Source organism: Symphalangus syndactylus, chromosome 10 (genome assembly GCF_028878055.3).
Source record: "Symphalangus syndactylus isolate Jambi chromosome 10, NHGRI_mSymSyn1-v2.1_pri, whole genome shotgun sequence".
Lineage (NCBI taxonomy): Eukaryota > Metazoa > Chordata > Mammalia > Primates > Hylobatidae > Symphalangus > Symphalangus syndactylus.
The window spans coordinates 19,326,543-19,349,856 of record NC_072432.2 but is presented as its reverse complement, the minus strand read 5'-3'; the positions used below and the strand labels follow the sequence as shown (position 1 = coordinate 19,349,856).

Here is a 23,314-nt window from a genome sequence, read left to right as displayed (position 1 = left end):
GTCACTGGGTGCTTGTCACTGGAGGTCAAATGTAGTGACCTGCGGAAGTAACTTCTTTATGATTTATACCAGGATCTTTCAAGAATATTTGATTTGAATGCTATTTAATGTTGCAGCTCAAACTGGCAAAGATTAAAAACTGTCTGGTTCCTGTTTGGCTCACACTGACTGCTCTGTTCTGGTGGTGTCTCACCTCCAGCAGATGAACAGTGAAAGCAAACTGGTTCTCAGTCAAGTCAATGATTTGTTCTTAATCAAAGACATGTTTGCTCATTGGTTCCCCAGTGCCATTTGACCCAGACCAGCCTGCCCAGCTTCCATAAGTGAAATATTTTCATTTTCTTTTCCCTCCTACGTCCCGGTTATAAGCTAGCATGACCAATACTGGAACATCTTTTGTAACAATGACCGATAGCACTCTCAGTCGTTGTGGGCGTTGCCTGAAAGTGCCCAGATTTCTTACCTGTGGAGTCTCAAGTGTACCTGTCCTATGTAGATGTGAGGAAACAGACATCTTAAATAGTGGCACGGCCTTGGGGAGGGAGGCAGACCTAGAACTGAGCGCCTGAACCTCGTGACTCTCACAAGCAGTGCTCACCAAGGAGACTGCTAGCTCGCCTTCTGCAAGCTGCTTACTCCTGTAATCATCTATTCAAGAGATGATTGTCTGAAAAGAATTCTAAGGATCTCTCTTTTTTTTTTTTTTTTTTTTTGAGACGGAGTCTTGCTCTGTTGCCCAGGCTGGAGTGCAGTGGTGTGATCTTGGCTCACTGCAAGCTCCGCCTCCTGGGTTCACGCCATTCTCCTGCCTCAGCCTCCCGAGTAGCTGGAACTACAGGCGTCCGCCACCACGCCCAGCTAACTTTGTATTTTTAGTAGAGATAGGGTTTCACCGTGTTAGCTAGGATGGTCTCCATCTCCTGACCTCGTGATCCACCTGCCTCGGACTCCCAAAGTGCTGGGATTACAGGCGTGAGCCACTGCGCCCCGCCGGGATCTCTTATAGATTTTTTTTTTTTTTTTTTTTTTTTTTCTTGAGATGGAGTTTCACTCTGCCACCAAGGCTGGAGTGAAGTGGTGCAATCTCACCTCACTGCAACGTCCGCCTCCCGGGTACAAGCAATTCTCCTGCCTCAGCCTTCTGAGTAGCTGGGATTACAGGTGGCCGCCACCACGCCCAGCTAACTTTTTGTGTCTTTTTTTTTTTTTTTTTTTTTTTTTTTGAGGAGTCTCGCTCTTTCACCCAGGCTGGAGTGCAGTGGCGAGATCTCGGCCGGCTCACTGCAGGCTCCGCCCCCCGGGGTTCACGCCATTCTCCTGCCTCAGCCTCCCAAGTAGCTGGGACTACAGTCGCCCGCCACCACGCCCGGCTAATTTTTTGGATTTTTAGTAGAGACGGGGTTTCACCGTGTTAGCCAGGATGGTCTCGATCTCCTGACCTCATGATCCGCCCGCCTCGGCCTCCCAAAGTGCTGGGATTACAGGCGTGAGCCACTGCGCCCGGCCAACTTTTTGTGTTTTTAATAGAGACAGGGTTTCACTATGTTGACCAGGCTGATCTCGAACTCCTGACCTCTGGTGATCCGCCCGTCTCAGCCTCCCAAAGTGCTGGGATTACAGGCGTGAGCCACTGTGCCCAGCCATCTCATAGATTTTTAAAACCTTCTTTGTATAACTTGACGAATGTGCATATAGATTGACTTACAAAACGTGAAAAAAATTGTCTTCCATTATGTTTCTAAGCCCTTGTATAAGGAAGAAAGTAAGTATTAGATAATATTCTTTCGTCAAACAGAGTAATTGGCATAAACGAAAGTAATTCCCGTTTTTGGCTAAAAATTCTTCACGTTTCCCCCAAATTGCTTTTTAATATTTAAAGACGTTCCTGGAAGTAGTGGGAAATAAAAAAGCCCTGGTTGAAAGATCAAAGCCACTTCCTCATCGTTCATATCCAGATGCAAAGACCGCTTCCTCTTTTAAGCCACATGGCTATTTTTAAAATAACAGCTCTGTACCATTTGTGAGTATCATAATTAGTCTGAGATTGATTTCCAGGTTTGGAGTTGGAGCTTCAGAGTCCTGGAAACTGGGATTTAATCCTGGCTGTTTATTAGCTATGTGAACCCGAGTCGGTGACTGAAAGAGTAGCTGCCATTAGCATCATCATAGTCATCCCTCATGTTTTGTAACAGTGATCATGATTCTGTTTGTCACTGATATGTCTCTTGATTTAGTCAGATTTTGAAATCGAGAAAAATACTTGACATATCAACAGCGCTTCCATTTTTCTGCTCTCATTATTTGAAACCACAAGTGAAAAAGGTTTTCTCCCCTTGACTTAAGCTGTGATGGTCTCTGTTAACTTGGAGAAAGGCTAGTGGTCTGTACAATGTGCCTTTATCTTTTGTCTGACTGCAGTCCCCTTTGAGACTAGATCTCTGGAAAGCTTGGCACCTTCAGCCACAGCTGCCTCTGCTGCACTGTTCCGTGGGTTTTGTGGTCTGGTGTCAGGTACCCAGTGACTGTTTGGAGGAAGTGGGTGTGTGCAGTGTAAGGCTGGCCTCTCCGGAGCCTCACTGAGTCTCCACACCTTCCCCAGGAAGCATGGAGGAGCTTGGCACTGGGGGTCCAGGACAGCTTTGCTTGTTCACTAGTTGAGAATTAGTTGGAGAATGTTCTGGAAAGCAGTTCCTTTAAGCTGGTCCCAGTTATATTGGGTTACTCTCTTCTTAGGCTTTGGTATTTTTCTGATGAAAATCTTTTAACCTTTATACTGAACAGGGCATTGTCTAAATATAGGAGCAGATCTGCAGAGGGGGCCAAGAATTACTTGGAACATGAGGAGTTAACTGTGAGCCAGCTCCTGCTGTGCCTAAGGGAAGGGAATCAGAAGGTGGAGAGACTTGAAATTGCACTCAAGGAGGCCAAAGAAAGGTATGAAATAGGTTAACTTGAAATATGTGTTTTTTTAAAACAGCTTTCCTGAGATATAATTAAGATACCATACAGTTCACCCATTTAAAGTATACATTTCAGTGTTTTTTAGAATATTCCCAGGATTGTGCAACCACTGTTACTACAATGTAATTTTAGAACATTTTTTTCCCCAAACAGCACTCACTGTCTGCTCCTCCAAGCAATGTGCTTTCTGTCTCTATAGACTTGGCCATTCTGGACATTTCATATAAATGGAATTATACAGTCTGTGGTCTGTTGTGACTGGCTTCTTTCACGTAGCATAATGTTTTTGAGGTTCTTCTACAATGTAGCATGTATCAGTACTTGCTTTTCCTTGCTGAATAATCTTCCATTATCTATATATACAACATTTTGTTTACTCATTCATCAGCTGATAAACATTAGAGTTGTTGCCACTTTTTACCTATTAGGAATAATGCTGCTATGAACATTGCGTACAAGTTTTTGCTTGGATATGTGTTTTTAATTCTCTGGGGTATATCGTTATGGGTGGAATTGCTGGGTCATATGGTACCTCTATTTCATATTCTAAGGAACCAGCAGATCATTTTCCAAAGCAGCTGCGCCATTTCGCATTCCCACCAGCAGTGCATGAGCATTCCACTTTCTCCACGTCCATACCAACACTTGTTTCTTATTGTCTTTCACTTTGACTTCAGCCATCCTAGTGGATGTGATTTGGTATCTCATAGTTCTGCTTTGTATTTCCCTAGTGACAGCGATGTTGAGCATCTTTTCATGTTGGCCATTGTTCGCTTTGGAGAAAAGTCTATTCAGAGCCTTTGCCCATTTTTAAAAATTGGGCTGTCTTTTTATGTTGAATTGTAAAAGTTCATTTTACATTCTCGATACAAGTCCCTTATTAAAGGTATGACCTGCAACTATTTTCTTTTTTTTTTTTTTTTTGAGATGGAGTCCCGTTCTGTCACCCAGGCTGGAGTGCAGTGGCACAATCTTGGCTCACTGCAAGCTCCGCCTCCCGGGTTCACGCCATTCTCCTGCCTCAGCCTCCCGAGTAGCCAGGACTACAGGCGCCCACCACCACGCCCGGCTAATTTTTTTTTTGTATTTTTAGTAGAGACAGGGTTTCACCATGTTAGCCAGGATGGTCTCGATCTCCTGACCTCGTGATCTGCCCACCTCAGCCTCCCAAAGTGCTGGGATTACAGGCGTAAGCCACCGTGCCCGGCAGATCCGCAACTATTTTCTCCCATTCTGTGGATCAGCTTTTCAGTTGATGGTATCATTTGCAGCACACTTGTTTTTATTTTGATGTAATACAGTTTATCTCCTTTTTCTTTTGTCACCTGTGCTTTTGATGTCCCATCTGAGAAACCGTTGCCTAACCCAAGGTCGCAAAGATTTACGCCTATGTTTTTCTCTTAAGAGTTTTGTAGTTTTGGCCTGGCGCAGTGGCCAAAACTACAGTTGGCCACTGCACTCCAGCCGGGGTGACAGAGTGAGACTCTGTCTCAAAAAAAAAAAAGAATTTTGTAATTTCATCTCTGACATTTAAGCCTGTGGTCCATTTTGAGTTTGTTTCCATGTATGTTGTGATATAGGAGTCCAACTTCATTAGACTCTCAGTTCTGTTTCATTGATCTATGTTTGTCCTTATGCCAGTACCACGATGTCTTGAGTACTATAGCTTTGTAGTAAGTTTTGAAATCAGGAAGTGTATTAGCCCGTTTTCATACTTCTATGAAGACCCGCCTGAGACTGGGTAATTTATAAAAGAAAGAGGTTTAACTGACTCACGGTTCAGCATGGCTGGGGAGGCCTGGGGAAACTTACAATCCTGGCAGAAGGCGAAGGGGAAGCAAGGCACCTTCTTCACAAGGCGGCAGGAAGGAGAAGGAACGCAGGAGGCACTGCGACGCACTTAGAAAACCATCAGATCTAGTGAGAACTCACTCACTATCACCAGAACAGCATGGGGAAAACTGCCCCCGTGATTCAGTTACCTCCACCTGGTCTCTCCCTTGACACGTGGGGATTATGGGGATTACAATTCAAGATGAGATCTGGGTGGGGACACAAAGCCTAACTGTATGAGGAAGGAGTTAACTGTGAGCCAGCTCCTGCTGTGCCTAAGGGAAGGGAATCAGAAGGTGGAGAGACTTGAAATTGCACTCAAGAGATAGTGCCTTCCAACTTTGTTCTTCTTTTTAAAGACTGTTGGCTCTTCTGGGTTCTTTGCTGTTCGATAAGAATTTTAGGATCAGCTTGTTAATTTGTGAAAAAGGCCAGCTGGGATCTTACTAGGGATTGCACTGTATCCCCAAATCATTTGGGGAGAATTGCCACCTTCAGGATTGTGCCATCGCAGAGATAGTCTTGCTGCTTCCTTTCCAGTCTGAATGCCTTTTATTTTTCTTGCCTGATTATCTTGTAAAAAAAAAAAAAAAAAAAAAATGGTGTTATGTAGAAATGGAGAGAGCAGGCATCCTTGTCTTGTTCCTAATCTTAGGGGGAAAGCTAAGGCCCCACCTTTGTCGTCACTTTCAGAGGTTCCTGGTGTCACTCATGCTTGAGTGTCCTGGAGTTCCCACAGTGTGAATCTGGTTGCTTCTTGGCTGTCCCTACTGTTGGCTTAAAGGTTGGCCTTCTTGGGCTGGTAAGGCCCCACTCAGACCTGTACTTCTATATTTTCCTACTATTATTTCCTCTCCCTTTTTCTTTGTTCCTGTAGGCACATGACTTTTTGAAGGTCCTATTAGTAGAGTTTGGGCTGGAAAAAAATGATATGCATCTATTAAACCCATTATCTTTAACCACAGTCTCTATTGTTTCACTTGGATTGGGATGGCTTTCCTGTGGTTATGATTTGGTGTTAAGAATGGTGTTACTTTTTTTGTTGTTGTTTATTCGGTGACTTTTAAACTTAGCTGTGTCCTAAAAGGAAAAGTCTTTCCTTCTCCACTAATTCTTATAAATGAGATACCATGTTCATGGAACACACATGCATCCACATGTATAAACACACAATTTCAAAAACATTGCTGCATAGTACAGTTACATGAAAACAGATGGTGTTCAAGATGAGTTTCACTTGCCTTTTACCTCTGTGTGTATTCATCTGTGAATCAATTCTAGCCAATTTTAGGATGAAAAATAAAACTAATGCTAATATAGTGAATGTGTAGAGATTTTGAAAACCCTGATCCTTTATCCCAATTGTAAGCAATCTTCTTTTTAGTGCTTCTATAATTGCTTTTTCTCTTAAAGCCAAAGAGAAAGTAACTTTTCTACCTTCTGTGATTTTCCAGAGTTTTAGATTTTGAAAAGAAAGCAAGTAATCGTTCTGAGATTGAAACCCAGACAGAGGGGAGCACAGAGAAAGAGAATGATGAAGAGAAAGGCCCGGAGACTGTGAGTCCTAAGATTCCACGGCCACTGTCACACCCATACACACGACAGTAGTCCAGCCACTGAATTTGAATCTCGTGATGTGTTATTTGCTTTAGAAATATAAAAATCATGTTGATGTTGAATATTATCTATCTATTCCTTTTATATTTCCTTGTCCTGGTCTGTGTCAATTGTAGCGAGATGTATTTCTTTTTTGTTGTTTTTTTTGGAGATGGAGTCTGACTCTGCCGCCCAGGCTGGAGTGCAATGGCGATCTCAGCTCACTGCAACCTCCGCCTCCTAGGTTCAAGCAGTTCTCCTGCCTCAGCCTCCCAAGTAGCTGGGATTACAGGTGCCCGCCACCACGCCCAGCTAATTTTTGTATTTTTAATAGAGACAGAGGCCGGGCGCGGTGGCTCACGCTTGTAATCCCAGCACTTTGGGAGGCCGAGGTGGGCGGATCACAAGTTCAGGAGATCGAGACCACGGTGAAACCCCGTCTCTACTAAAAATACAAAAAAAAATTAGCCAGGCCTGGTGGCTGGCGCCTGTAGTCCCAGCTACTCGGAGAGGCTGAGGCAGGAGAATGGCGTGAACCCGGGAGGCAGAGCTTGCAGTGAGCCGAGATTGCGCCACTGCACTCCAGCCTGGGCAACAGAGCGAGACTCCGTCTCAAAAAAAAAAAAAAAAAAAAAAAAAAAATAGAGACAGAGTTTCACCATGTTGGCCAGGATGGTCTCGATCTCTTGACCTCATGATCCTCCCACCTCGGCCTCCCAGAGTGCTGGGATTACAGACATGAGCCACTGCACCCAGCTGCGAGATATATTTCTATCAGTATTCTACAAAACCATTTCCTATGTCTCTTCTTGACTGATTTCTTCTCCTCAGTCCTTCAATGAACAAGCCTACTGTAGGAAAAGGAATGTTGTCCACTTTATAATGAGATCATTTGAGGATATGACTCAGAAACTTGAGGGAGAATTGAAAGATTTGGGTTCTATCCCATTACTGGTTTGAATAAAGTAGTTTGAAAGAAAAAGGTTCAGTGTTGTCTTGTTCAGTGTTGTCTGGTAATTGAGAGAGGTGCCTTTGAGTCTGCAGAGAGTCTTCAGCTTTGAGAAGTTAATGAAGCCGTGAAGGTTGATAGCCATAGTGGCCCACGTGAAAGACATTTACATAAAATACTCACTTTAGGTAATTAATTTATTCAACAAATATGTACATTGAATGCCTACCATATGCCAGGAGACTGAGACCCTACTGTTGAAAGAAGAGAGAACATTTAGAAAACAGATGAAGAGACCACCAGTGAATAATAGTTCCCTGTTGACTAAAACGAATTCTACAGCCAATAGCAGGGAAGTATGGCCTTTCAAGGCATCAGAAACTCATTTACAAAAATTATAGAGCTGCCAGGAAAAAGGCTGCACAACAAAAATACTTGAGTAAACTAGAAACATACACTGGGAAGGGAGTATGGGGGCAAGTTGTTAGCTGGATAGATAGGACTGTGCTTTGACACCTCTGTGGTCTATGATCTCTGAACCTGGAATAGGGTTCATTTCAACAGCGATAAAGTCATTATCACAGTGCATCCAAATTGATTAGTTCATGCTTTATTAGGAAACAGAAGTTACCCAAAACTTAGCAAACCTAAGTACCAAGTATCCAAAACATTCTTTTCCTACACTATGTTTGGGGTATTGTCAAAGTTGGATCAATTCACCAGCCAGTCTTAATTGGCTACTAATGGTTCAGCCTGTTTTCTCCCAAAGAGGTTTGTTTAATCTCTGATAATAATTGTACACATATGTTTGGGATTTCCCGTATGATAGGTTGGAAGCGAAGTGGAAGCACTGAACCTTCAGGTGACATCTCTGTTTAAGGAGCTTCAAGAGGCTCATACAAAACTCAGCGAAGCTGAGCTAATGAAGAAGAGACTTCAAGAAAAGTAAGAACATGAGAGCAATTGTATCCTCCTTTGAAATACACATTTTTACAAATTATACTACCATATAAAAACATAGTTTTTTTAACTATGTTATGACTAAAAGAAAAATAGACACCTAATTAAAATATGAATTCAGAAAATACTAATGTTCCAGTTAATGTGTGAGCATGAAATACTTGTAAGATGGGGGGTTGGGGACTGGAGAACTTTAATTCTGCCATTTAGGGGCATTTGTTAAATGTACGAGCCTGTGTGAGATCTCTACAAAGCTGTGAGCTAGTTTTCCTGTTACTGACTTAAGCTGATGACATTGATGTGAGTAAGCATAAAGAAAGATGAAAAGAGCATAAAGATCTTGAGTGACATTTATTTGGAAAAAGGTCAATTTCAATTTGTTATTTCAATTAGTTAATTATTTCAGGCTAACATGTAGATTGAGAGTTTGGCATGTGTTTGTTTCTCTTGATGTAAGAAGTTACCCAAAACTTAGCAAACCTAAGCTGATGTTGTTCTATTGGATTCATTGGCAAACATGTTTCTAGCACAATACGGAGGTGTGTGTGTTTTCTTGAGGTTATAATTCCCAACACTCTGTAGTATTATGGTAACATGATACAACATGGCAGCTATAACTAAGGACTTTGGACAAACAGACCTAGATTTGACATATGAGTCTGCAACTTATTTGTGTTGGGCAAGGTATTTATTTCACTTCTCTGAGCCTGTCTTGTCATTTGTAAATTGTGTGTTATAATTTCTTCTGCATACATTGTGTTAAATGATATGTCCAATGTGCTGGGCATTAATGCTTTGTGCATAGCTGTCATTTATTTGTATTATATCGAAATTCTCTTTCTGCTCTTTAAGAAGAGTTAGGGGAACTTCCTTTTTCCCTTATTGAATCTTTGTCAGAAACTAAAGTCTTTGCAATTGACAGAACCTATAACTTTTTTTAAATATAAAAGATATCCACGCATCACTACATGAGAAGCACCTTTAGCTAATTACTACTGTGGTCTGTGTTTAAATACTAAAAATGTATCTGTATGACTAGTTAAAACAATTATTCAAAGAGGACAGTACTGCATGTGAGCTTAGATCTGTACTTTTTTATGTTTAGGCGTAAGGGTTCAGAAATACGGCCAGGTCTAGTGAAGAAGCAAGGAGGAGTATGTATTTCATTTTGCATTCATAAACCCTATAGCCCTAAAATTCTTGTATTGTACATAACCTTGGGGTTTGTTTAAAAACCACTGAGCGTAAAGGAGCATTGTTTATCCTCATGAAACCTTGACCTTTCTTAGGTGTCAGGCCCTTGAAAGGAAAAATTCTGCAACTCCATCAGAGTTGAATGAAAAGCAAGAGCTTGTTTATACTAACAAAAAGTTAGAGCTACAAGTGGAAAGCATGCTATCAGAAATCAAAATGGAACAGGCTAAAACAGAGGATGAAAAGTGAGTATGCTGAGTCAGAAGGGCAGCGACGGGGCAGAGGAGGGAGAATCGCCTTTTTATATGGATTGGAATTCGCATTTGAGAATAAATTTTTCAAAATGTCTTTTTCACTTATCTGAAGGAGTCCTAGGAGACTTCTTCAGAGGGGATAAAGTTTAAAAGTTTTGTCATAATAAAATTATGCTGATTGTTTGCACTCTGTCTTGATTTTTCAGAAAAGATTTTTTTTGAGAGTAAGAAATGCTAGTAGGTGGTGGGATGATAAAGGTAGGCGAGAAGATTTTTCTACTTGAGTGTTCAGAAGGTTGGGAGGCAAGACTATAAGTTTCTATGATATTTTCCCCAGGATTCCATTTTTTAATATCTTTTTTAATAGGTCCAAATTAGCTGTGCTACAGATGACACACAACAAGCTTCTTCAAGAACATAATAATGCATTGAAAACAATTGAGGAACTAACAAGAAAAGAGGTATTCACTGAAAAAAATTACTTCCATAGCCTAGTAATGAACAGAAACTGTTGAACCTTTTGTATATAAAATAGTTGCATGAATCCTTCACTAAATCTGGTTTCAGAGGTGGTTTTCCAGTGTATCATTATTTCTTGCATCTAGGGTTTATAACTTCTGATGTTCCACATATGTGTAATGTGCTTTATTGCATACAAAGATGATGTTAATGTCCTATGGTCAGGGATTAAGCACTTCGTATTTCTTTTTTTTTTTTGAGACGGAGTCTCGCTCTGTCGCCCAGGCTGGAGTGCAGTGGCACGATCTCGGCTCACTGCAAGCTCCGCCTCCCGGGTTCACGCCATTCTCCTGCCTCAGCCTCTCCGAGTAGCTGGGACTACAGGCACCCGCCACCACACCCGGCTAATTTTTTGTATTTTTAGTAGAGATGGGGTTTCACCGTGGTCTCGATCTCCTGACCTCGTGATCCGCCCGCCTCGGCCTTCCAAAGTGCTGGGATTACAAGCGTGAGCCACCACGCCTGGCCAAGCACTTCGTGTTTCTAAGGGTAGGTTTGTAGGAGAGCTAAGAGCATGGGCTTCTATGGGTAGGAAGGGCCATCTGCTTTGGGGAATTGTGCAAGACCAGCGTGCCTGTTATCAGTGAATTTAGGACACTGGAATCATCAGCCTGCAGTTTAAATTCATAATAATGGGCCAGGTGTGGTAGCTCATGCCTGTAATCCCAGCACTTTGGGAGGCCAAGGCTGGAGGATCATTTGAACCCAGGAGTCTGAGACCAGCCTGGGCAACGGGGAGGCCCTATCTCTGCAAAAAATAAAGAGTTAACCAAGTGTGATGTTCATGCCTGTGGTCCCAGCTCCTTGGGAGGCTGAGGCAGGAGGATCACTTGAGCCTAGGAGGTCAAGGCTGCAGTGAGCTGTGATCACACCACTGCACTCCAGCCTGTGACGGAGTGAGAACCTATCTCTAAAAAAAGAAAAAAATAAATAAATTAGTAATAATGCCAGCATGGTGTGATAGTTTAGAGACCACAGAAGTTTGTGAATTAGAAGGGATCTTTGAATTTTTAGCCTTGTAAATATACTCTTTGTTTTTCATTTATTTTCTTTTAAAGAGGAGGTTTTGCCATGTTGCCCAGAATGGTTTTGAACTCCTGAGCTTAGGCAATCCACATGCCTCAGCCTCCCAAAGTGCTGGGATTACAGGTGTGAGCTATCATGCCCAGCAGAAGTGTTCCTCTCTTGGACCTAATAATTTTAAATTTAAAGCATGTTTTTTCTTTTCCACTGACTTCAGGAAGTAAGAGTAACAAGTGGAAAAATAACAGTATCAATGAGTCACAGCCTTATCAAAATTGGAGTTTGTTATTATATCCCTGATTTTGGCGTTATCTTCTTTTTTTTAGGAATTCATTATTTGCAAGCCACAACTTAAATACAACTTTCTGAATAAGTTAGCATTGCTGATGAACAGACTGGTTAGAGCTGATACATTTTTTAGATCTCACGGTGTTACCCAGGCTTGTCTCCCACTCCTGGGCTCAAACGATCTTCCCACCTCAGCCTCTCAATTCCGGCATGAGCCACCACACCCGGCCAGAGCTGATAATTCAAAAAATAAACCTTTTCCTAATATTTTACTAAAATAGGCAGAATTATTTCAAAACCATTTTTAGAATAAATGTTTCTTTTTCAGTCAGAAAAAGTGGACAGGGCAGTGCTGAAGGAACTGAGTGAAAAACTGGAACTGGCAGAGAAGGCTCTGGCTTCCAAACAGCTGCAAATGGATGAAATGAAGCAAACCATTGCCAAGCAGGAGGAGGACCTGGAAACCATGACCGTCCTCAGGGCTCAGGTGAGGCACCTTCTGAAACCCCAGCTGAGCGAGGCCAGCCCTGACTGTATTCTCGCATTGGAAAGTGATGGTGTTTAGAATGTTTATAATTTTCCATTTTATATTTTTTTCACCCGTGAATGTATTAAAACTTTAAAACTGAAGCATTTGGAAAGTGTTCAGTGGATCTTATCTGTTCTACATTTAATAGGTAATTGGATTCTTTCCAGTTTGTGGCATTATGATTAATGTTGCTAAGACATTCGTGTGCATGTTGCTGTGTTCACATGTGGGTATTTTATATTTCTGTTGGGTACACACCTAGGAGTAGAGTCGCTGGATCATAGGCTCTGCATGTTATTCACTTTTAACAGGTAATGCCAAACAGTTTTCCAAAGTGGCTGGACCAGTTTCCACTCCCATCAACAGAGAGTTTCCATGGCTCTACATCTTACCAACACTTCTACTATCAGTCATTTTCCTTTAACCACTCTGGAGGGTATATAGTGGTATCTCATTTAATTTGCATTTCCCTGATGACTAATGGGAAAGAGTACTTTTTCAAGTGTTTTTGTCCTTTGAGGTATCCTCTTTTGTGAAGTGCCTGATCAACCCTGCCTTTTTTTTTTTTTTGGTTTAGTTCGCCTGGATTTTTTTTTTTTTTTTTTTTTTTTTTTTTTTTTTTTTTTTGAGACAGAGTCTTGCTCTATCGCCCAGGCTGGAGTGCAGTGGTGTGATCTCGGCTCATTGCAACCTCTGCCTCCTGGGTTCAGGCGATTCTCCTGCCTCAGCCTCCCATGTAGCTAGCACTACAGGCACGTGCCAACATGCCCTGCTAATTTTTGTGTTCTTAATAGAGATGGGGTTTCACCATGTTGGCCAGGCTGGTCTCAAACTCCTGACCTCAGGTGATCCACCCACTTCCATCTCCCAGAGTGCTGGGATTACAGGCATGAGCCACCGCGCCTGGCCTGGGTTTTTTAAAAAATGTAATGACTTCTGTATATACTGCACATATAAGCCCTTGTCAGTTATTTTTGCCTTTTCACTCTCATGAAGGTGTCATTTGAGGAACAAAAGTTCTTAGTTTTAAGGTAGTCCAGTATATCAGCCTTCTTATTTATGATTAGTACTTTTTGTGTCCTGTTTAAGAAACTTTTACTACCCCAAGGCCAGGAAGATATTCCCTGTGTTGTCTTCTAAAAATTTTGTTGTTTTACCTTTTACATTAAGATGTACAAACCATTTGAAAATGGCTCTTGTGTATAGAAAGTGAGGTAAGGGTAAATATTTATTTTTTTCCTATATCAATATCCAGTTAACTTGGTACCATTTAAATCATCTTTTCTTAAGTGCTCTGCTGCCCTCTTCATCATAACTTGTGTCCATGTATGCATGGGTCTGTTTCTGGATTTTGTTCTATTTTATTGGTCTACTCGTGTATCTTTGCTCTGGTACCATGCTGTCTTACTATAAAGCATCAAATTTTTTTTATTTTTTTGAGACAGAGTCTAGCTCTGTCACCAGGCTGGAGTGCAGTGGCACGATCTCGACTCACTGCAACCTCCACCTCCCGGGCTCAAGCCATTCTCCTGCCTCAGCCTTCCGAGTAGCTGGGAGTACAGGCACGCACCACCATGCCCAGCTAATTTTTTTATTTTTAGTAGAGATGGGGTTTCACCATGTTAGCCATGATGGTCTCGAACACTTGACCTCATGATCTGCCCGGCTGGGGTTACAGGTGTGAGCCACCGCGCCCGGCCAGCATCCAATTGAATGGTTGGATCATAAGTTATGTCCATTTCTCAGTTAAATAAATATTACCAAGCTGTCTTCTAAAAATGCCTAACCAAAATTATACTCTCACCAAAAGATAAGCACTCCTATGTCCTCGCATTCTTGCGTTATTTTAAAAACCTTGGCCAATCTGATGAACATACTATTTTTAATATAATAATGTCAGCAGTTTGTTATCCCCTACATACAGCTTCATTATCACCAGCTGCCCAGAGTGGCTGACCCCTGTGAAATGCAGCCAGTTGACTGGTACTTATAGCTTCAGTTTTATTTCTCCAGGAATAGAGCCTCAACCTGCATTCTCAGCTCTTCAGAGCATTTCCTTGCTTGGGTAACTCATGTTGTTGGGTTCTTCCACTCTGCTGCAGTCATGTATTTTCACTCATTCTAGACATAGACATTTGTTTTCTCTTGATGGATACTCCTGCTCGTTCATTCAATAACTTCTTTTTTGAGCACTTATGTCAGACACGGCCGGGCATGGTGCTGTAATCCCAGCACTTTGGGAGGCCGAGGCAGGCGGATCACAAGGTCAGGAGTTCGAGACCAACCTGGCCAATATGGCGAAACCCCGTCTCTACTAAAAATACAAAAATTAGCCGAGCATGTTGGGGGGCATCTGTAGTCCCAGCTACTCAGGAGGCTAAGGCAGGAGAATTGCTTGAACCTGGGAGGCAGAGGTTTCAGTGAGCCAAGATCATGCCAGCCTAGGTAACAGAGCGAGACTCTATCTCAAAAAAAAAAAAAAAAAAAAAAAAAAAATATATATATATATATATATATATATGTCAGACACTGTTCTTACTGCCTGGGATATAGGAATGGACAAAACAAAGACTCTATCCTTACTGGCTCAGAGCTAGTAAGTGACAGAAGTGAGACTAAATCGAATTTAAGTCATACTCCAAAACACCCATGATCCACCGCCAACACTGTGAGATGCTGGACCACTCACAATTGATAGGAAATCCCTTAAAATGATCTCTTTATTACATACTTTTAAGTAACCATAGTTTTGATAGAAGATTTAGATTGTTAATTTTACTTTTAAAATAATGGATAATAATTTATATCTCAGAACCAGCAAATTTGAAAAGAAAAAATTAATTTTAAACATAGAAAGTTAAAAATTAGTATTAAATTCCAATACCAATGGAACAGTTCACTCAATTAGCTGACACCATTAAATATTAAAGCACTATTAAGTGTTTTGTTATTTATAATTTTTAAAAAGTATTTGATTTTTAAAATGTTGTGTTGTTTTGTTTTGTTTTTTGAGGCAGGTTCGCACTCCTGTCACCCAGGCTAGAGTGCAGTCACGTGATCGTGGTTCACTGCAGCCTCAACTTCCTGGGCTCAGGTGATCCTCATGCGTCAGCCTCCCAAGTAGCTAGAACTACAAGTGCATGCCATCATGCCCAGCTAATTTTTTGTATTTTTAGTAGAGATGAGGTTTTGCCATGTTTCCCAGGCTGTCAGCAGGAGGCCTTAGTTCCTCACCATGTGGTCCCCTCCAGAGGGATGCTTGGGTGCCCTCATGTCATGGCAGCTGGCTTCCCCCAAAGCAAGTGATCCAACAGAGAGCAAGGAGTGACAGTGTCTTTTGTGACCTAGTCTCAGAAGCCATACACCATCACTTCTGCAGTATCCTAGAGGTTACACAGGTTGGCCTTATTCATTGTGGGAGGGAAACATACAAGGTGACGAATTCCAAGAGGCAAGGATCACCGGAACCATCTTAGGAGGCTGGTGACCACACATGGGACGTGGATTGAATATGGAAAAGTCCATGGGAAATGGTCTTCTGTCTGGTTCAAATGCTGATTTGGCCACTTAACAAATTTTCTCAAGATTAAGAGCCATTAAGTTTGTAAAATGAGGATAGCAATTCTATATTCTCAGGATTTTTCATAAGGTAAAATAAGATAGTAAATGTAAAGCACCCAACATAGGACCTCACACATGTTTGGAATTTAACAAATAGCATCTATTTGTGATGATTATTCTTTTAAATTTAGCTTAAGACCAGCCTTCATAAATACACCCGGCAGAATGAATAAGCCATTTACTATATTAAGTTGATCCTGAATTGTTTATTATCTAAAAGTCCGGATAATTTTGCTGAATTAATGGTACCTACAGTATTTAAACTACCTGTATCAGTGCAGTTGCAGGATTTGTGTTGTTTAAAGCACACACAAACACAGCTTGTATCTGCTATTGGAATGTAACTGGAAAGTCATGGTCATTATACTGTTTTCTAGCAGGATTATGCATCTGTGATTCACAAGGGCTATTGAAGGATACAGCACTACCTCCTCATCGCATAAACACTGTAGAGAATCTGCATTCATCTAGGTACTAACTTCTGTATCTTTTTTTCCTCTAACAGATGGAAGTTTACTGTTCTGATTTTCATGCTGAAAGAGCAGCGAGAGAAAAAATTCATGAGCAAAAGGAGCAACTGGCATTGCAGCTGGCAGTTCTGCTGAAAGAGAATGATGCTTTCGAAGACGGAGGCAGGTAAGGAAAAGAGAGAGGAGGACCCAGAGCTCACATTGGCATGGCTGTAGAAGAGGTGCCTGTCCAGATGTTCCTGATATGAACTATAAGAATAGCTGTGTTCACGCCACTGCACTCCCGCCTAGGTGACAGAGGGAGTTCACTGTCTGAAAAATAAATAATAATAATAATAATTGCTTCACTTACACTTCATGGGATCATGTTCCCAACACTTACTTTGTCTTACAGGAAAGCTTGACAGAGACTTGTGGGAGCTTGATCAAGCTCCTTGCTTACAGATAAGCAAGGATTTTGATTTTTAAAATGTTGTGTTGTTTTGTTTTGTTTTTTTGAGGCAGGGTCTCACTCTTGTCACCCAGGCTGGAGTGCAATGGCATGATCATGGTTCATTGCAGCCTCAACTTCCTGGGCTCAGGTGATCCTCATGCCTCAGCCTCCCGAGTAGCTGGAACTACAAGTGCATGCCACCATGCACTTCTAACAATAATGTTACATGTCCCAATGACCTATCTTGCTATTGTCATGGATGAAATATTCATAGCACTTTAAATTCCTGAATATTCTTTAAAAAATACTGCCAAAAATTACTTCTGACTTTTACAAATTTATTTTGAGAAAGTTTTAAAACACAGCAAAATTCAGAGAATAAAATAACAGACTCTACTATGTACTCCTTCCTGCACTGACAGCTGCTTTTATTTCCTTTAAGTATTTTTTTTTATTAAAGGAAAAAGGGAGTTGTAGTTAGAGATGAAGTCTCCTTTGTTCCCCATCCATCATTATATTCCATTCTTCCTTTACCTTGTGCCGTTAGGAATTTGGTGGGTAGCTTCCCCATCTATTTTATACTTTTACATATCACACACACACACACCCCTATATCACGTCTCAAAACCAGATAATATTGATTTTTCTGTGTTTAAGTTACAAAATGATCACTATAGGTATTGTTCTGCAACTTACTTTACATTATATTGTGATTTTGAGCTCTGTTGATATGTGCGGATGTAATTTATTATACTTCATTGCTGTGAGTATTTTAATTTATAAATATGCCACTTCTTTCTAATCTGTTTCCTATTGATGACAGTTTGATTATTTCCTGATTTTTTTAACCGTAATTATTTACTTTCACAACGTAGTCTCCTAGTGCCAATAGTATTTAAAACTAAAATTAGTCTGGTTTTTATGAACCTTGGCAGCGTAGTTTGAGTCTTTTTTCCCTACTTCTGTTGACTGTCTGCTCAGCGTTGTCATGTTTCGGGGTTGTAGAACATCACACGGCGTGTTGCTTTTCGTCCCAGCAGGCAGTCCTTGATGGAGATGCAGAGTCGTCACGGGGCGAGAACAGGTGACCCTGACCAGCAGGCTTACCTTGTTCAGAGAGGTGAGTCCCGTGTGATCCTGGACTTTCAGGAAACAGCTATCCTATGAAAAAGATGCCTGAAGGAAAATTCCACTTCATTCTCTACAATGGATTCCAAATCAAGGCACCAAAAATATAGCACCCGTCTGTCTCATTTCCACAGCACTCCCATCTCCATCCATTACCCACCGAATCCAGACCAGACCCTTCAACCTGCCAGAAGGTGCCTGGCACGGCCACACTTTTTCTTTTCTTTTTTTTGAGACAGAATCTCGCTCTGTCATCCAGGCTGGAGTGTAGTGGCGAGATCTCGGCTCACTGCACCCTCCGCTTCCCGGGTTCTAACAGTTCTCCTTCCACAGCCTCCCGAGTGGCTGGAATTACAGGCGTGCGCTGCCACACCCAGCTAATTTTTGTATTTTTAATAGAGATGGGGTTTCACCGCGTTGGCCAGGCTGGTCTCGAACGCCTGACCTCAACTGCTCTGCCTGTCTCAGTCTCCCAAAGTACCGGGATTACAGGCGCAAGCCACTGTGCCCGGCCTACAGCCACACTTTTAAACCGTGTCTCCCTCTGTTCTCTTACAGATATTAGCCAGACTGAATCATCCCCTTGAACTTGTCCTAAGCTTGTATTTGCTTGTATTAGTGCCCTTCACATAGGCGCCCTTTTCTTATGCATATTCCTGTTTTCCTCCAGTCTCTTTCCAATGACCTCTTACCCCATCTTTAAAATCTATTTCAAACTCCATCTCCATGAACTGTTTCCATTTTGAACTTCCAAAGTACTTTATTCCTCTGTGTTGATACCTGTCTGCTATTTTATAGGTGTTTGTGTGTTCTAGGTAGATATTTAAGTACTTTATTTTTATTTCTATTTTTATTTTGAGACAGGGTCCCACTCTCTTGCCCAGGCTGGACTGCAGCAGCATGATCGTGGATCACTGCAACCTCCACCTCCCGGGTTCAAGCGATTCTCCTGGCCCAGCCTCCCAAGTAGCTGGGACTACAGGTGCACGCCACCACGCCTGGCTAATTTTCGTATTTTTAGTAGAGGCAGCGTTTTGCCATGTTGGCCAGGCTGGTCTCAAATTCCTGACCCCAAGTGATCTGCCCACGTCGGCCTCCCAAAGTGCTGGGATTATAGGCATGAGCCACCACACCCGGCTAATTTTGTATTTTCAGTAGAGACAGAGTTTCGCCATGTTGGCCAGGCTGGTCTCAAACTCCTGACCTCAGGTGATCTACCCACCCAGGAGAGGTCTCCTAGAACAGAATGTACCTTCTCAGAAGCAGAGGCAATGGTCTCATTTATTCAGCAGATACTTTGGAGTCCTCCAGGATGTGCAAGACGTACTGCTTATGCTAGGAGTCAGAGAGCAGAGGCAGCCCCGCATCCTGACCCCTCTTCTCTGGCAGTGGGGTGATTAGAAAGCTCCTTGCTTTGGAAATCATCCTCTATGATCAATACATATCTCCTCAGAAATGCTTCTTAAGGCTGCTGAACACAATCTCAAATATTCATACATGTTACTACATCCAAGTAATGTACTTAGAAGCAAATAAAGGTTGCCTCCAGAAACAAACATTTTGAGAGCCTAACCAAAGTCTAGGCTGAGACCAAAAAACCAAGATGGTTTGCATTGGTCCAGAAAGGTCCGAACAGAGAGATGCCTGGGAGCCAGAAATAATTTCCTGCATCAATCACAGTTTGTATGGATCCAGGTCCTAGCTAGGGTCAGGGTTTATTTTGAACATGCTGTGATTGAGGCTTGAACCTCAGTACTACTCCAAAACTGGGGGAAATGATAGGGTGCATTCTTCCATCATTCCTCCTTGTTAACTTCCTGTTCATTCTCAAGGCCCCTCTCAAGTTAATTGGTTTCATCTAGGAGGCCTTTCTGCACCAAGATCTAAAGTAGGGGCCCTTCCCTTTCTCCCCTGGATGCCCTTGCAGCTAACATTCACCTGGCCTAACACTCATGCCTAACACCTTGCCATGACACTGCTGCCACATCTCTCACCTGGCTTCTCCACCATGTCTGTCTCCTGGCACACAGCAGTGTCTCTATACATCCCAGAGGACTCAAAAGTGTCTGCTGAACAAATGGGATGATTGCCTCTGCTTCTGGGAAGGTACACTCTGTTCTAGGAGACCTGTCCTGGGCTCTGGTGGATTTCTTTCTCCACATTCCCTCCCTCTTTTGCTATATCCTCATTCATCCCTTTTCTTCTCCCAGATATCCTAGTATTTACTAGAACATGCGTTGTCCTGTACCTAGAACTGAAACCATGTATTTTCACATACCTTGAAACTGGGATACAGTTTAAATCCTAAAAGAATGCACCAATGCACCTGTAATCCCAGTACATGGGAGGCCGAGATGGGAGGATCAGTTGAGGCCAGGAGTTCAGAACCAGCCTGGGCAACATAGTGAGATCCCATCACTACAAAAATTGTAAAAACTAGCCAGGTGTCGTGACATGTGCCTATAGTCCCAGCTATTCAGGAGGCTGAGGCAGGAGGGTCACTGGATCCCAGGAGTTAGAGGCTGCAGTGAGCTATGATTGTGCCACTGCACTCTATCCTGGGAGACAGAGCGAGACTCCATCTGTCAAGAAAAAAAAAAAAAAAAAGAAAAGAAAAAAAATCCTAAAACAGGCCAGGCATGGTGGCTCACACCAGTAAGCCTAGCACTTTGGGAGGCTGAGGCGGGCAGATCATGAGGTCAGGAGTTTGAGACCAGTCTGGCCAACAGTGCAAAACCCCATCTCTACTAAAAATACAAAAATTAGCTGGGTGTAGTGGCACACACCTGTAATCCCAGCTACTCAGGAGGCCAAAGCAGGAGGATCACTTGAACCTGGGAGGCAGAGGTTGCAGTGAGCCAAGATTGTGCCACTGCCCTCCAGCCTGGATGACAGCGAGACTCCATCTCAAAAAAAAAAAAAAAAAAAAAAAAAAAAAAAAAAAAAAAAAAACTAAAATAATAGGGAAGCAGGTATCACTTGGAGAGATTTTTCTCTATGTGCATCATGATGACTTCAGTTGAAGACCAAACACCTGTGCTCATGTCCCACTACGTGTTGAATACAAAGTTGAACTGATGTTAAAACTCACCATCTGTTCTTCAAGTGAAACAAACAAAACTGCCTGAAAAATGGAACTAATAGAATGATATTTCATTTCATACTTATTACCAGGAGCTGAGGACTGGGACCGGCGGACACAGCTGAATATTCCGATTCATTCCTGCCCCAAGTGTGGAGAGGTTCTGCCTGACATAGACACGTTACAGATTCACGTGATGGATTGCATCATTTAAGTGTTGATGTGTCACCTCCCCAAAACTGTTGGTAAATGTCAGATTTTTTCCTCCAAGAGTTGTCCTTTTGTGTTATTTGTTTTCACTCAAATATTTTGCCTCATTATTCTTGTTTTAAAAGAAAGAATACAGGCCGGGCGCGGTGGCTCATGCCTGTAATCCCAGCACTTTCGGAGGTCGAGGTGGGTAGATCGCTTGGGGTCAGGAGTTTGAGACCACCCTGGCCAACATGGCAGAACCCTGTCTCTACCAAAATTACAAAAATTAGCCGAGCATGGTGGTGCGTGCCTGTAGTCCCAGCTACTCAGGAGGTTGAGGCAAGAGAATTGCTTGAACCCAGGAAGTGGCGGTTGCAGTGAGCCGAGACGACACCACTGCACTCCAGCCTGGGTGACAGAGCGAGACTCTGTCTGAGAGAAAGAAAGAGAGAGAGAGAGAAGAAAGGAAAGAAAGAAAAAGAAAAGGAAGGAAGGAAGGAGAAGGAAGGAGAAGAAAAGGTACCTGTTCTACTTAGAACACCTTTGGTGGAGTTCTATCAACTCGCAAAGTAGAATCCTTACCTACTACTCTTCTGATAATAACTTTAGTATTTTTTATGTTTGGTTGATGCGAGCAGCTGCACTGCTCACGCAGTTAGCTAGCATGTGACATCATGTGACAAAGTTCATGTAATTAGATGGAAGAAACCTCACTGGTTAATTTTAAGAACCTTTTAGGGATGCAGGAACAATGAAGTAGCCACAGATTTAATCAAGAAAAATGTTTCTGAAGCATTTTTAAAAATGAACTGTAGTTATTTTTCTTCATTTAAAATGGATCTATTGGAGGTTATGTATGTTGTAGTTTCATTACAGCCACAATAATTGTACCAAAGTTTTCACATAGGCACTGTGAGCCTTCACTTAATATCAAGACAAGTGAAAAAATATTGGCATTGATGAAACAGATAACATTGGCCTCACTGGATTTCTTTACCCATTCACAGTGTAAAGAAGTTACCTTCATTCTTTCATTGTACCTGCAGGCCTATGGGCTTGTACAGTAGATAATTAATTTCTAAAAAGAACAGCTGCCTATTTCTTCCTAGGTTAGATTATATCTTCATAATCACAAGAATTTGTGATTGCAAAATAAAATTTTGCTTGTGAATCTTTTACTTTTTTTTTTTTTTTTTTTTTGAGATGGAGTCTTGCTCTGTCGCCCAGGCTGGAGTGCAGTGGCGCAATCTTGGCTCACTGCAAGCTCCACCTCCCGGGTTCACGCCATTCTCCTGCCTCAGCCTCTCCGAGTAGCTGGGACTACAGGCGCCCGCCACCACGCCCGGCTAATTTTTTTGTATTTTTAGTAGAGACGGGGTTTCACCGTGGTCTCGATCTCCTGACCTCGTGATCCACCTGCCTCGGACTCCCAAAGAGCTGGGATTACAAGCGTGAGCCACCGCGCCCAGCCTACATTTTTTATATATGATTAATATCATCATATATATTTTCTGTATTAAGCTCATTTGGCTTCATTTAAGCTGAATACTTAGTCATATATCTTTCATTAGTTCTATGAATATGAGCAGATCCCTTTACTAGAGCCCAGTATGTGCTTTGAATTAGAAGTCATTCTTGCTGAGAAGGTGAATAGATAGGGATTTGCCTTGTTTTGTAAGTCTACAATTTGCCAAGAGTAAATAACACTGGACCAGCTGTAAAAGTAAACAGTGTGTTTATGCATTGAGATACTAAAGCATATAAGAAAAAATTAAAAGATCTCTTTTGTTTAAATTTGTCTTAAGAATCTCTCCTAGACAAACTTGACTATACACACACACACACTTCAATAAGAATCAAAATAGTTCATTATATCTTCATGCCAAGAGGACACATGACACAAATTCAACAGTAATTTCAATTAAACGAGTCCCCTACCACACCTCAGGGAGAATATTTGTTAAAGACATTTCTAAAGTAACTCTGACATTTTTACTTTTCTTCGTTATGGTTTCTAATGTACATTTTTTCCCTTATCATCTTATACTGGAGGAGATATATTTCTATAGTCTCCTAAATAGAAAAGGAAACCAGTTGGTTTCACATTTAAAGTTATTGGACATAATCCTTTTACTTTGTTCAAGTCAAAATATTCAGCAAAGCCAGACTGAAATAATAACATGAATGGGCTTATTAAGCTTGTGACCAAATCGTTTGTTTAATAGTTGGAAGAATTACAAATGAAGGCAATTTCATGTAGTCAGTTTAAATTAAGGCTGTTG

The 23,314-nt window shown here is 41.8% G+C and overlaps 1 protein-coding gene across 26 annotated transcripts in view; it reads left to right on the top strand.

Annotated features, from left to right (window-relative positions):
• Window positions 1–21,110, top strand: part of OPTN (optineurin) — a 37,912-nt gene extending 16,802 nt beyond the window's left edge. For 6 of the 26 annotated variants that reach the window (XM_055296609.2, XM_063610103.1, XM_063610101.1 and 3 more), the window contains 9 exons: window positions 2,782–2,934; window positions 6,249–6,351; window positions 8,169–8,284; window positions 9,589–9,738; window positions 10,115–10,208; window positions 11,906–12,064; window positions 16,233–16,363; window positions 17,668–17,750; window positions 20,933–21,110. In XM_055296609.2, the coding sequence (XP_055152584.1) occupies window positions 2,782–2,934; window positions 6,249–6,351; window positions 8,169–8,284; window positions 9,589–9,738; window positions 10,115–10,208; window positions 11,906–12,064; window positions 16,233–16,363; window positions 17,668–17,750; window positions 20,933–21,054 (1,111 nt within the window). In that variant the 3' untranslated portion in view covers window positions 21,055–21,110. The remainder of the gene's footprint in view (window positions 1–2,781; window positions 2,935–6,248; window positions 6,352–8,168; window positions 8,285–9,588; window positions 9,739–10,114; window positions 10,209–11,905; window positions 12,065–16,232; window positions 16,364–17,667; window positions 17,751–20,932) is intronic. The other 20 variants (XM_063610108.1, XM_063610105.1, XM_055296610.2 and 17 more) reach the window with 6 other exon arrangements.
• The last annotated feature ends 2,204 nt before the right edge of the window (window positions 21,111–23,314 follow it).